The sequence below is a fragment of the Ornithodoros turicata genome, chromosome 3 (genome assembly GCF_037126465.1).
Source record: "Ornithodoros turicata isolate Travis chromosome 3, ASM3712646v1, whole genome shotgun sequence".
NCBI lineage: Eukaryota > Metazoa > Arthropoda > Arachnida > Ixodida > Argasidae > Ornithodoros > Ornithodoros turicata.
Genome location: NC_088203.1, coordinates 911,509 through 925,769, shown reverse-complemented (window position 1 = coordinate 925,769; position 14,261 = coordinate 911,509). Strand labels below are relative to the sequence as shown.

At 48.2% G+C, this 14,261-nt stretch overlaps 1 protein-coding gene across 2 annotated transcripts; it reads right to left on the bottom strand.

Annotated features, from left to right (window-relative positions):
* Positions 1-834: 834 nt before the first annotated feature.
* LOC135387796 (uncharacterized) lies at positions 835-14,100 on the bottom strand. 2 transcript variants are annotated; one of them, XM_064616929.1, is made up of 20 exons: positions 13,850-14,100; positions 6,299-6,399; positions 5,772-5,882; positions 5,657-5,720; positions 5,360-5,562; positions 5,158-5,299; positions 4,765-4,860; positions 4,618-4,699; positions 4,481-4,565; positions 4,191-4,301; positions 4,050-4,136; positions 3,500-3,612; positions 3,295-3,444; positions 3,181-3,241; positions 3,062-3,131; positions 2,903-3,007; positions 1,474-1,539; positions 1,338-1,414; positions 1,183-1,281; positions 835-1,129 (listed from the first exon to the last, which is right to left on the bottom strand). In XM_064616929.1, exons 2-20 carry the CDS (start codon positions 6,344-6,346, stop codon positions 872-874), a joined length of 2,028 nt encoding a protein of 675 aa, XP_064472999.1. In that variant the 5' UTR covers positions 6,347-6,399; positions 13,850-14,100; the 3' UTR covers positions 835-871. The 2 variants fall into 2 exon arrangements, with proteins under 2 accessions (XP_064472999.1, XP_064472998.1); XM_064616928.1 differs by lacking the exon at positions 13,850-14,100 and adding an exon at positions 6,693-6,900.
* Between the last annotated feature and the right edge of the window lie 161 nt (positions 14,101-14,261).

The window sequence follows — 14,261 nt, the reverse complement described above, 5'->3', positions numbered from 1 at the left end:
GCGCTCTGTTTATTTTTTATGCTGAGTATGGCTTCCAGAATTTTTTTGTAGCTTTCGGACGCATAAATACGCCATCGTACGCCACCGGAAGTTCCTCGGGTAAGTAGACAACGAGTTACATGTAAAAATGCGGGTCATGTTTTTCTGCACACACCCTGTATAAAGGGCAACCTCCATGGAACGAATTTTTTGCAACGAAGTTCGCGCGGGAGACTGCCACGCGCGTTCCGCCGCCAATTGTTCGCCGGCACCGGACGGCGTCGGCAAGTCATGCTTTGATGTCACTGTTGCCAGGGTATGAGGTGAAAGCTTAGTGAAATCAGTTGCTCGAAAAAGTGCATTTGATGTCACAAATTTTGCAACTAAATCCAACAACTGTCTGAAAAGATGCGCCCAGTAACGTACCGAAAGGCATATTCACTACTGCGAAAGGAAAACATGTTTCTTGGCAGAGAATGCCTCACGTTTTAGGGATACAGTTGGCGAAACAGCGAGCAGACGACAGCATCCAGTTGCAAGAAGAGGACGATGACTATGATACACGAGAGCAGACGACCACGTGCATACGATCTGGCGTAGGCTCGTAGCGGAAGAGCACTTTGATTGGAGTTGACGCTTCCGGAATCGCGGACGCAGATCGGCGGCGGACGCTCACATTTTTGACGCCTCGCGCAGAGCGTCCGACGCTGAGCGAAGTTCGCAGCTTTTTCGCTGTACATTCGCTCCATGGAGGTTGCACAGAATCGCCCGATTCCCGCTCTCGTCGCAGGTATAGTTAACGTGCGGGCTTTCAGACAATGTTCTATAGGTGAGAAGAATCCAGCAAACGTCACGTGCACCAACAGCCATTTAATCCGCCCCAAAGCACTTATCAGACGCCGTTAACAAAGACGTACACGATGGCAAGAGCCCAAGAAATGGTCGCACGCGTTCCACCAGCCTTGAGGAAAGCGTCTAAAGTGTTAGCCGCTTGAAGAGAACCTCCAGCTACGACTGGGATCAATGAACCGTTGGATATTTTAAAGGCCTTTCTCCGCAGCCAAGCCAAAGCCACATCGTCTTTCATGCGAGATAGTTCACTTCCGACCACATCCAAGGTCTTAGCGTTGTACTCGTTCAACCAATCCATCTGCAAGGAACACGGGATGAATGAAATGCGTCGGGAGCTTCGGGTTAACGTACCTGTGCTTTGTTGAGAAGCCTCCATTTGATGAGATTAGGCTCGAAGGGCACGAATGTGATGGGTTCGAATTTCAGGTGCTTCTGAGTCAAGAACTGATACTACACGGGGAAGAAAGAAGATGTCGGAAGGAAGATGAAACATTAACGGAACTTACGGTGGTGTTGACGGAGGTAACCACCATGGATGTTTCTAGTCGCACCCCGAACTTATCTTCTTCGTAGTAGCCTGGTTCTGAGAGTATAGTTGGATTAGGTATCAATCTCGTATGAGCTAACCGTCAATGGGCTTACCGTTAGAAAGAACCATACCAGCGAGGAGCGGATAACCCTTACTAAAAGGCCAAATCAACGGAGGATCTAAAATGGATTAACGGTCAGAGATGATGTTACCAGTCACGTTCCCACATACACTTGTGGCGAGTGTGAAAAAGAAGTGTGTGGCGGCATGTTGCCCCGACTATTGAAACTGAACTTGACCGCATAGCATGCTCTTAGCCAGCCATCCCGAGTGACATCGTTCTGCTCCCTGTATGGTTAAAAACGGGGGCCTTTTTCGTGACACTTGCGCATTATGCTAATTGTCACAAGAAGCCGTACGCTTTCCACAAATCAAGAGCGATATCACTCTGTACAATGGTTGTGGTCAAGTTCAGTCTTCAGAACTCGTCGTATGGGATATTGTCCGAAGCGAAAAATGCGGTTTTGAATTCAGTCACCTTATTATTTGGGAGCTGAAAGACATTTTGTTCCTCCTTGAGGACGAAAATACTGTTGTCGTCGTGCTCAACCTAAGGACGGCATATTAAGCCCCGCTCTACATACGCTACCATTGGTTGCAACACCTAGCCGCGTCACTCTACGTGGCGACATACAGACGGCATTGTGACTGTGGAAGAGCAGGAGGAACGCATTCCGTGATCGTGTGGGCATACCGAAGGAAAGTAAGACGAATTGTTTAAATATAACGCATAATCGAGAATATGCGCAAGACCCTTGAACAGAAGTAATAAAAAAAAAAGGGATCCTCGTTCAACAAAGTCGTCCTCGAGGAAGAAAAAGGATAGCCACCAAAGTGAAACCGAGGTGAAACCGAGCCTAAGACCGGATTCACACGAACGTTTTTCGCGTTCGTGTTTTTAACGGAGGCAAAACGGACCCATTGGAACCTATGCATGGGGTTCGAACGCCATTACGTTGTGTTTTGAAGCACACGGACGACGAACGTCGTCTGAAAAGGTCGTGTGACATATGGCTAACCTTTTCAGTGACTTTCAGCTTCTTTCATCATTGATTTCCATCATGTTCTACACGGCGAGCGGAGTACGTGAAGGACCGGCCAGAATAGGACGCTTCAGAGACTTTCTCGGCACGGACACACTGTCCGTGAACAAACTTGCATGTGTGAATAGCACCATATATAGACTATAATGGATCCGTTTCTCGCTCGTGAAAAACATGGACGGGAAAAACGTTAGCGTGAAACCGGCCTTAAGTTTAAGTTGGGGGCATTTTCACCCATCCTATACTTCGTAGGGATGTGTGTCCGGAGACTTGTAATCTAAGCAGATTTTTTCCTCCATGGTTTCAATGTTACCATTGCAACAGCGCGGGACGCTCGTGTGGACCCAGTGTAATTTATGTGTATTTGGGTAGGGATTATCATTGGAATCACGAGGTGTTGCATTCGTCATTCACCTATCGTTACACGAGACTGACTTACGCTCATGAACCAGCATGTAGGAACCGAGACCATGGCTGACGCCGTGCAAGAAGTCGAGGCCAGCCCTCCACAAAGGAGCTCGAGCAATCACATCCAGGGAAGAATCTGAGGTTAGAAGCAATTTTCACGAGGAGGATATACGATATACGAAAAGCAGACCTTTTGTTCCTTCTGGAAATACGGTCAGGAACAAGTCGACCATGCCCATCAGCACTCGCGTATAAATCTCCTGAAAACGATGTGGTTAGTGCAGAGAATGTATTTTTGCGCCTCAATACCTTTTCATATTCTGCTGGAGTGCCATAATGCAAAGTCCTGGCGACATCCGTGGTGCCATCCCTGCACAACGACACGATGGTTGATAGTTTCATCGAACAACCTCGGCTACTTACAGGTATTGTGCGCCACAGTCGAGGAGAAAGATGCTTGTATTGTCAATAGTAGCGTTGTTGCCGAGCCTGGTGCGGTAACCTGGCATAGCTGAGTGTGGACCAACAGCAGCCACGGTTTCGAAGCTTTCCCCACGGTAATGTGGCTGTTTACTTTCCACAGAAAATCAGGATGAAATATCGCTCGGAATTATTGGTCCCCGCTTACCTCCTGAGTACGGTCAGTTCTTCGATAACTTTCATTTCATCCCAACGTTTCTTCTCCGTCAGATCAGCGTCAATGCGTGACAGCAGAGAAACCAACACGATGGAATCTTTCAGCTGCAATGCGCGCCCCCAAAATAAGCGTAATAAAAACGTCCACATTTTATTACATTGGGATTCATTGGGAATTGCGATAGAGTTCTCGCCAGTCTCACTGATTGCGTACCAAAGCTGAGTAAACGCTGATGCGGCCAATTTTGTAGTCAGCGCTTTCGCTGTCAAGCAATGAAGCTATCGGTTCGAGACAATGTTGTGACGTCCCTGCCCAAGTTCGGCTGACCATGCTTACGTCAGAGTGAAATGCCCCTTCTTGCTACGACGCTTTGCATATTTTCCATACGAGATGGGAACTGTTCACGTCACATCTTAGAAGCCACCCTTGTGGAACACGCAGCTTCGTGACATTTTTGCCATGTATAACGTGAACGTTATACGGAGGATAATATGGTACGTGTTCGCAAAGTCGAATAGCCACTGGGAGTTACAAATCTTACGTGAGCATTTCTTAGACCGCGAAGTTCAATGTTGTTCTTGATGGTCATCATCATCTTGATGGGTGCTTCGCTCACAACCAGTTTGTCCTACAATGATGTCGTGTTACAAGGACAGTCAAAAAAGGGAATGCAAGCACATACGACATCCATTTGACCACATATCGCGTAGCTGCAAAACGGTGAGACCAGGAGCTTGTTGACCAAGTTGCCGCTAAGGTTTATTTCGTTCGGGATTTGCTTGTAGTCTTTCCACTGTGTAAGAGGTGGGAACACATTATTTACGTGTATGTAAAGCGAGCAAGACGTTATAGACAAGCAATGCATGAAGAACGAAAGTAGGAGAACATCGCGAGTTTAAAAATCTCGATAAGAAATCTATCAGAGAATGGAGGACGATAAGTTGTCAGCAACGCTCTCAGGAAATGTGGTACCTGTACGCAAGCCCAGTTGTTGCAATCTTCCATAATCAGGTAGTTACGGACTTCCGTCGTAAGCTTCTTAGCGGACACGTAGAGCCTGATCGAAAATATTGCCACAAAGTTGTCATTAAATAAAATAGATGTCTCACTTTTGTTCGTCTTGAGATACAAAGGCAAAGGCTTCAAACACTGGCGTGAAAGGAACCTCTCTGCCTCTCAGGTTGTACAGCCCTAGAAAGTATACATATATTATGTGGGTACGTGTGGGTACATTTATTTATTCTGCCGCCACTCACAGGCAATTTCTTCCAGGTTTGTGACCAACACAGCGTCGATACCAGACTTCTTGAGGAAGTCGCGGACCTTCCGAACTTTGTCCTGCCAACTCTCACCTATACAGAGACATAGGCAGAGGAAAGGCAAGGCAAGATCGCAAAGGATAGCTAAAGATGCCAAAATGAGTCGCTACAATTTCCGCATGAATGCAGTCTATAGAACCAACTCACGGAGACAAACGACAGACGCTGCCTTTACAATATCCGTGTAACGTTACTGCCGCCAATTATTTGCGCACAGACACGAATTATGTGCACGTTGAAGACGACATCGTGGATTGGGTATTTCTGGTGATGAGCAACATAACCTGTCTCATAAGCCCAATTAAAGGTGTTTCTGCAAAGCAGTCGTACCAGCGAACTCGATGCTGTGCACCGAGATGGTTGTATTGAGCTCCGGAGGTCTCGCAGTCGTCCAGATGTCGTCAACGAGGTTTCGTGTCTCGCCCACTATTTCGATTCCGAACGGATGAAGTCCATCTGCCAGTCTTCGATACTGGGTTCGATACGAATTACATTAGCATTGGTTGAACGTATACCTCTATATACGACGTACCTCTTGGAACGGTACCACACGGCAATCGATGCCGACACGGGCACTTCCGTGTAGATTACTTTTGAGCCATTCTTCGATGGTAGGTACGTCGGTTCGTCCTCCGCTCATGAGTACCCAGTTGCAGTCGAGCTCATCTTCCGCCTGAACCATGTAACGGCCTTCCACCCATAATGCAGCGGAGTCCCTCAGAACCACTGCAGTGCCTGTCACGTCATTTAAGCAATTAATATTGCGATGACGTGCACTTTCCAGGTTACCAGGACGACCCCAATGTGCATTTTTGTTGTCGACACTGACCTGTGTCTCCGGAGAATCCCGTTATGTACTCTCTCCTCTTGTAGTGGTCCGGCACAAATTCGCTCTTAAAAAAAATGTTCTGTATATCATCATGAACGTAAGGCGGTTCACTTACATGATGCGCGTCTTCAGATGGTATTATGTAGCCTTGAAGGTTGTCTTTGCTGAGAAGGAGCCTTAATTCCCTCAGCCGGGCACTGGTGTTCACCCTGGACGCTGTGTGGTTCTACACGATGGAAAATACATCCGTCAGCGGGGTCTGAACCCACGTGCCACCGTCATCCACGCTCGCAAAATCGCCTTAAAATTTAACATTGCGTCGACTCCGCCATTCTAGCCACTTCAAATATAGCTAGGCAGATTTCTATAAAAGTGCTGAGCGAAAGAGAAACAAAAAACGACGATTATTTGGAAACAAGCCTGTGCACCATTTATCGAATCAAAAGAAAATTTCTGGTACGATTTCTAAACGTCCTCGATCTAATACTTTTCGTTTCATTAAAAATGTCTTAAGCCCCGTAAACACTCGAGTGAAGCTAACGTTACATCAAGTTGAACGGAACGAGCGCTATTTTTCATTCAAAGGAACTCTTTCATACCACGATAAAAACTGACTATTTTTCAAGACGCATTCCCACTTACGGCACCAAAGACGCAGGATGGGCGACTCTCTTCTGGCTTGGAGAACATATAAAACGGCGACTTCTGCCTCACGACACTGGCCAGTGCCGACAACAGCGTCGCTGAAAGTACACACGCTATGAAATATCTTGCCTTCCTTGTGCCTCAACATATAGACGTGCTTCAATCCGATGCCTTCGACAACAACATTGTTGAGTGCCGTTGTTTTAAAGCGTAAATAGTTCCCCTAAACGTGCTCACTATTTAAACAACTGCGGCTGTCGCTGCTTCGAGCCAGTGACGCTAAATAAGACCCAACATTTTACCGACGATGTTCAGGTACAATCGTTCCATGTGATTTTCGAAACTAAGGCTCAGTATATTCGACGAGCGAATCCTAAAATTAGGAAAATACCTGATATCGTGAGCCATAGGAATGGTCCAGCGGACGACATGGTTCTTCGCAGCTCCACTTTCGGCTTTCGAAGCTCGTGAAGCGAGATGCCACGAGGAACATTCTTCTTCTTCTTCTTCCCGTGGAGAATGGCCATTAGCCACAAGGGAGATTGTCCAGGGCTATAGAGTTGGCTACCTAGACTATGACATGACCCGGGTACCTCCCAGTTGGAATCCGCCCAGATTTGTCATAGTCTAGGTAGCCAAATCTATATAGCCCTGGCCAATGTCCCTTGGGAGGTACCCGGGTTCGAATCCCGGTGCCGGCTGTGCTGTCTGGGGTTTTTCCTGGGTTTTCCTCAGACGTTTTTAGACACATGCCGGCACAGTTCCCTTAGAAGAAGGTTCAGATTTTAGAGTGTATACATATAGAGTCAAAGCATTGAGAGACGTGACATAACAATTAAGAATCCGTCAATGACGACTATGGAAACGAGCTGCCATCAACAGTCCACTGGTGTTCGATTGGCGGTCTTTATTTATTGATCATCATTATTATAAATACTGCAGGCCAGTGCTTTGGCCCTTACAGGAGTGGCTTTACATAGGTAAACACGGAAACTCTACACTCTAAAACACGACCTAATAGATTATAACGACCACGTCATAATCGGCAACGCCTATGAGGAGCCCCTCCGCACAGTCCGCTAGGGGCGCTACTCATCGGCACGCGAAATCTGCATCACGATTGGACGGTGGCAATTTCAATTCTGAACGCGCAGAAGCGTGCGTACGACTACTGTAGCAGACGGCAGCAGTAGTTCCTATGGAAACGAGTAGAACGATGATGATAATCAACCTCAGAACGAAACATCTGTGGAATATGAATATCCACCGCTTGTACAGAAATACTAAGGAAAGCTGAAGTACAAAGTATCGTAGAAGTTGAGGAAGCAATAACCTGGGACGATGAGTAGCGCCACCGCTAGCTTCCAAATGCGGCTCTGGGAAGAGGTGCCACGACATGGTCGTTATAATCTAGTAGGTCGTGCTCTAAAAACACAACCTCACCGCACAGCCCGCTCTGCGCGCGCCAACCATGGCCACGAACGATAGAGTTATCACTTCTAATTTGAAGAGAGAGGAGGGCGTACGCCTTTTTGTATCCATTATCGTATATAGACTTTCACATAAAAAGGCCTACGTCCACCTCTGTCCTCGAATCAGAAGCGATGACCCTATCATTCGTGGCACCGGCTGGCACTGAGCGCGTTATGCGGTGAAGCTGTGTTTTTAGAGTGTAGGTCTACAGCACATTAAAATGACAATAGGTACACACTGTAAAATAAAAAATAAAATAAAAAAAACAGCAGATGAGGCGCTACAATGACCAAATTAGTGGTTTGAAAGCACTATCAGGTAATCAGATCCAGTCATTCACTGTTCTCGAGAAAAAATTATTGAAAAGTGTCTTTTCTCGAAAAAAATTTGGCATTAACAAATGGTCGTGTCGACTGTGTCGTGTTCTTGTTACAGTGGAGAGAAACCGTGGTAGTACTAACAACCTTACGACACTTTATCGTTGTATACGTTGTTCAAAAGTTCAAAGCGTACAAGAAAGAATACACACAATTTTTTTTTTTTTTTGCTTACGTTTTTCTAGTTCGAGCTCTCGAATTTTTACAAAATTAATGTTCTCAAAATCTGAAGACAAAAAAATCGTATGATCTGGTCATCCCCCAAAATCAGCAATGTCAACAAACATGGCTGCCTTTGACGTCGCTGTAGTAAAATGTGTCCTCCGTCTGCTAGAGAAATGCTTAGAGGACATGCGAAAAAATGTAATGAGATAGTCTCGAAGGAACGATATGTGAACCTGCAATGTCTGGTATTTTTTATGCACTATTTTGATGAAAACATCCGAAAAATAATGCACTGTCGAAGCTATAGGATTCGGAATATGGCCTCCCAGGGCACGCGAGAACCGACCCACGTTCGGAAATCGTGCGGCGAATTACCTTTTATCGCCTGGACAGCTGCGTGCGTAGATCGGATTCCTTTTTTCTATTCCGCGCCTCAACCTATGTTTCCCTAGACTCGTCTCGCCCTCTATGGAGTGGCAATAGAAGTTCATGCGCGTGCCTTGAAGAAGGCAGTAGAGCTACGCGCTACCCTCTTCTGCGGCGCCAGTTGTGCTGGAACTGCAACATGGCGGCTTTGCATAGCGGTACATCGATTTTGAAACACAGTGAAATCGATAAATTTTCCGCAAAAATAAGTAAGAACTCGCTCTGCAACTTTTCCTCTACGAGGAGCTGTCTGACCTACTTCACAGTGTGAAGCGGTGAAACTCGGCTCCTCCTCCTCTGGCGCCTGCGAACGAGTCTCCGGGAACATTATACGCGTTAAGACGCACGACAAATCGTAATGTCGTGGTAAGGTGATACGACATAGCAGCCAGGTACTCTAAATGCGCTCTAAAGGTTAAGGGAGGGTGATCTACAGTGTTGTTGTATATTCTGGTCACCTGGATACTCCCCGAATGGGACATGAAGGTGTATATGGCGTTACTGCTCATTTCGCGCATCCATGCGCCGTCAAACGCGGCCACATTATGTGGCGGCGGTCGCCACCGCCGTCGCCACACGTGCAAGGGTGGCGCGCCGCCGCCCATTGCAATCAAACGCCGCCGCCGTAAAAAAAAAAAAAAAAAAAAAAAGAAAGAGGAGGGAAAAAATCTGTCTGGCTCCTAGCTCGAGTAGTTCGAGTCAGGTCCCCCAAACTCACCTCGGAAAAGCGTGCAACGAAGAAGGCCGCCACTAGATACCCCATTGTTGCCGTTCCGGATCACTTCAGCGCGCTAAGTTTAGCGGCAAAATGGTTTTGTTGTTTCTGCGAATGAATCTAGTCTTTATATGTCCAAATAAAACGCGTATAACAACTTTCTGTGTCGTGTTTCACTTTTTGGTCCCGTTTTTAAACGTGTTGAGCGATCTGAAGGATCTAGTACACGGCTGCGTGCATCACATAGCGTACCTGTCGTACCAGGCGCCGCAGGCGCAGTCGTCCATTTCTCCTTCGGTGACTTGGCCTGGCTTGGATTGTGCTTCAACTGGATCTTTAGCGCGCTACAATCAAACGCAAGCCAACGTCTGGTAACAATGGGGTATCTAAGGGCGGCCTCCGGCATTGCACGCATCGGGATAGGAGCAAATACATGGGAAAATGGCGACCTTGGGGGACCTGGTTCGAGTATGACGGTGTCGTCCGCTCTTCCCTGTTTTGAGTGGGAATTTTGAATGGCAGCACAGGCGTGGGGTGGCGCGGGGTGATGTAGGGGGAAGATGCGGTCAGCCTGCTCTGGAGTCGCGGCTCGGTGCACCCAGAGGAGAGAGAAGAGAAGAGGCAGGCGTGAAAGAGGAAGGTGAGAGGTGAAGGTGGCACAGGAGAGGGACGGGTGTGCTAGCCCTTTTGCTCTGGGATTTGGGTAGTCCAAGAGGACTACTCAGCACAGAAAACATGCGAACATCCCTCAGTAGTCTTCATTGGGGTGCTCCCTAAACCACGGTAACCGCCAGGCTTATTGTCGAAGTTACCCCATCGACTTTGCAGCACAGGCTATTAAAATGTCAGTGCTCGTGTCGGCTGTCAAGAAAATTCCTTACAGACTGCCACAGTCCTTTCTGACTGATCTCAGGCGCCTACGGTTGCTTTCTTCTCAGGCCCACACATCTACATGAGGACCACATACGTGTGGTTCTCCCAGGTCGAATGTCAGTTCCTGCTCGCCGGGATCACTTTGCAATACACTAGATTTTTCCACATCGTCTCCATGTTGCAAGTGGAATTATCTGTACGCCGCCCCGTTCCACACCGTACGTTCAGCTGAAAACGGCGATTGTCTAAAGAACAATGGCTTCAGAACGCCTCCAGCAGCCCTTGGCAAAGGCGACCATCGCAAATGCTACGACATATGCAAACCATTTTGGGAGATCGCGCGGTGTCAACGACGAACCTCTGCTGAAAGTACTCATTCTTCAGCGTCTCCCTCCCAAGGTGCCGATGCTGCTAGCCACCGCTACCAATCTGTCCATTGCTGAACTAGCTGTCCATGCTGATAAGATCATGGAGGTCGCCGTGCACATGGTCGCAGCCGTCAAAGCGACCGGAGTCATCTCCGACGGCCATGGCAAGTCACTGCTCTCCGTACGCCACTGAAGAGCCACGGACCCAAGTCCAACGCATGTCCAGCCTCTCGGCTTCCATATTGCCCAGCAAGCACAGTTCCCCGGATGACGACAGGGTTCGACGAACTTCCCGCCCGCAACACCGGCGTCGCCGGTCACAGTCTCCGCGGCGCCATCGACGTCTTTCCCCAACTCAGGAAAACAACCCAACAGATTTCTATTGGTTCGCGCAACTGCGGCTCACCGTGTGCATGGCCGGGAAACCACCTCGGGGGCCACTGTCGTCGGCCTGCTGACCCCCTTCGACACTTTGCTGTGTTGTGTGTGTCCTTTTTATTCCTGGGCCCAAGCGCAGTTTCCTTACAGAGGTCAGCCCAATTCCAGCTACCATGCAAGAGTGAACAGCTGGGCCGTCTCGTTTATTCTCCCGCAGCCGCAAATGTTTCATGCATTGCTGTGTATCGCGAACGCTCTCTGACAGTGTCACTTGGGCCTACGACGCTCCTTTTCATGGATCTTCCGAACTGTAGTCATTTCACACAGCCTTATCAGAGCTGATTTCCTTCATCGCTTCGGAGTAACCGTCGACCTGACCCGCAAGACGCTTACCGGTTTTCCATAATGAGCCGCACGGAACCCGTCCATTATGGCCACCGGTAACCGTGAGCGCTGGCCTGACGCCCTCCTCCTGATCCTCCTCAGTCTACGAAGTGCTGGCCGACGTGGCGGATTCCTCGACTGAACTGGTCTATGGTACGACCCTTCTTCGTCTTCCTCCCGATTTCTTTACCACGTCCTCAGCTCCACCCGTCGACCCCTCCACTTCCATCACCCACAGACAACCAGAAACATCTTATGAACATCCATAAGAGGAGTAGTCCTCGATATTGTGCACGTCTAATATATACCCGCTTTGATCCACTGGATGTCGCTTGGACGTACTATCAACCCATCCACACATCTTACTAAGCACGTCTAATGGACGTAACTACTGGACGTTTGTCACATCCATCAGATATCAGTTCAAAGCACATGGAGGACATCTATTAGAATTAATACGAGCATAATTTAATCTTTATGGGTTTTCCAGTTACCGATTTGGCAGGAAACTAGCAGTTGGAACAATGTCTGATAAGTTTGTACCATCCATTACACGTACATTGCACCTGCTAGATGGATGCACAGTGTACGTCTAGAATATGGGTACAATGCATGTTCCATAGACCTCCACCGATTTCACGTATAATAGATGTCGGTCTTGGATACGTATTTGGATATTACTGGTACGTCCAGTAGACATTCGTGGTTCACCTTCGACAATCTCAAAACCTGCTCCTCACCTTCAGTCCTCGTCGCACGTCTTTCTTCGACCGGACCGAGGTTGCCGTGCCCTCAAACCATGTTACTCCGGGCACTACAAAGTCCTCTGAGGAATGAGAAGACTTTCCTCATCGTCCTACATGACCGTTCCGAGTCTGTTGCCATAGACCGACTCAAGCCGGCCTTCTCTGACAACCACGTTCGGTACCTCAGCGTGTCCGCTTTCCGCCCCACAAAACTGCTACGTGGTCAGCCACCCTTACTGAGTCGCTTCCACCACATAAAGTCTCTTCTACCTCAATAGGTGACCGGTACTTTCTAAGAATCGTGGGAAAAGGGTCGACTTCCGTGTCTACACTAGCAGACGCATGCCCAAAATGCATCATCCTCATCGATCATAGTCTTGGCCAATCTCCCTTGGTGGATAAACGCCACTGTTCCTAGTGGTGGAAGAAGAAGAAGAAGAAGGAGGAGGAGGAGGAGGCTAAGGGCCATATCCTTCGTGGCTGAAGAAGAAGGAGGAGAAGTGGCTAACGGCCATTGCTCTGAGGTGGAAAAAGAAGAAGAAGGAATGTATTTTTCTTTTGTTTTGTTCGGATCGTTCGGACGGCATATTCCATACTTTCGTGCGCTATGTGCCCTCTTCTCAACGCTGCCACAGCTTCGTATAGTTTGGTGCAGGACTTTGAAACGACAGTGGACCGGCTGAAGGTAAAACGCGGTCTTACGCGTGGCGCGAAAGTGATCAACGATGCAAAAATAATTCACGACGGCGACGATTCCACAAGAGAACCCGACCCAATGCATCGTCCGGCTGACGCTACTAAACTAAGAACTCTGCGTTGGAACCACTCCTCCCTATCGAACAGCTGGAAAAGCAATTGACAACCATATCTGATATGACTCAAGATAAGACCCTTCCTCTGATCAAGTACCGTCTACAACACCGAAACAGCTGAGCAGCAACAGGGACAAACCCAGCTAGCAGCGGGGTTAAGTTGTCAAAGCCGGAGTCCAACGCAGAGTTTTGGGAGAGATTTCAGGATGCGGCACACAATAATACGACACTGTCGAGAGTAAAAAAAATGGCACTGTTTGAGCTACAGGAGCCTGCTACGAGTGATGCCCCGAAGATAAGAAAAGCGTCAGGTCGCCTAGTGACACAAGGGGACAACTCTCATCACATGTGCAGTTGTCAAAGAAAATACTGGACAGTATAGGCCATTGGCAGATATGCACAGTGTTCAACAGAGGAGGTTCCACCTGAGACACAGAATATTGACACTGCACGAAAGAGGCAAGAACGCAAGGACTATGCGCTGGAAAAAGAAGAAAGATACAGGCAAGTACAGTTAAAGGTCAGACCCAAATATCTGCAGGCGACGTTCGAACGGCACTAATACAATAACCCGCTAATAGCCCGCACTCCTGAGGTGGCAAGCGCAAGAGAGATTTGTTATGTGGGCAGCTGAAATTTAGTTACTTTATTTTTGTCGCTTCGAACACGTGTGCTCTGAGCAGCATGCACGAAACAACGGGCTCAAAGAACTGAATGAATAAGAGCATTTAGGGCGCAAAATTTACACACTTCAGTAGGCTCTGCAAAATAGGGACAGCTTGTCGAAGCCAAAGGCTGTGATTGCCTTATCAGATAATGAATTCAACTCACCCGATAAGGAGCAGGAACACTGCGAATTATGCTTTCTGTCGCGCTGTTACGATTGAAAAGATGTTCCATGTAACTCGGCTGGGACATACTAGCGGGGCTTGTCGTATCCTCTCCAAAACCGCATCCCTTGCTAACCGACCTGCCTGGGTAGCCGGCCTAGGTAGCCCTCGGTTGACAGGAGTTGAGTTTTCGCAGGCGTGCTATGACGTCATTCTTGCTAACCTCGATCACGAAATGTCATTCGAAAAGGGCGGCTGCGCCGAGCGCCGCCGCCGATATGCCGTGAACGCCGTCTCCCCTCCCTCCTACCCCCGAAAAAAAAAATTCATAGAACGAAACCAAATTGAACAGCATCCTACCAGCGCTGATCGGTGAACGGCTGCGCAAAATTGACAAAATACGAAGGTCCCAC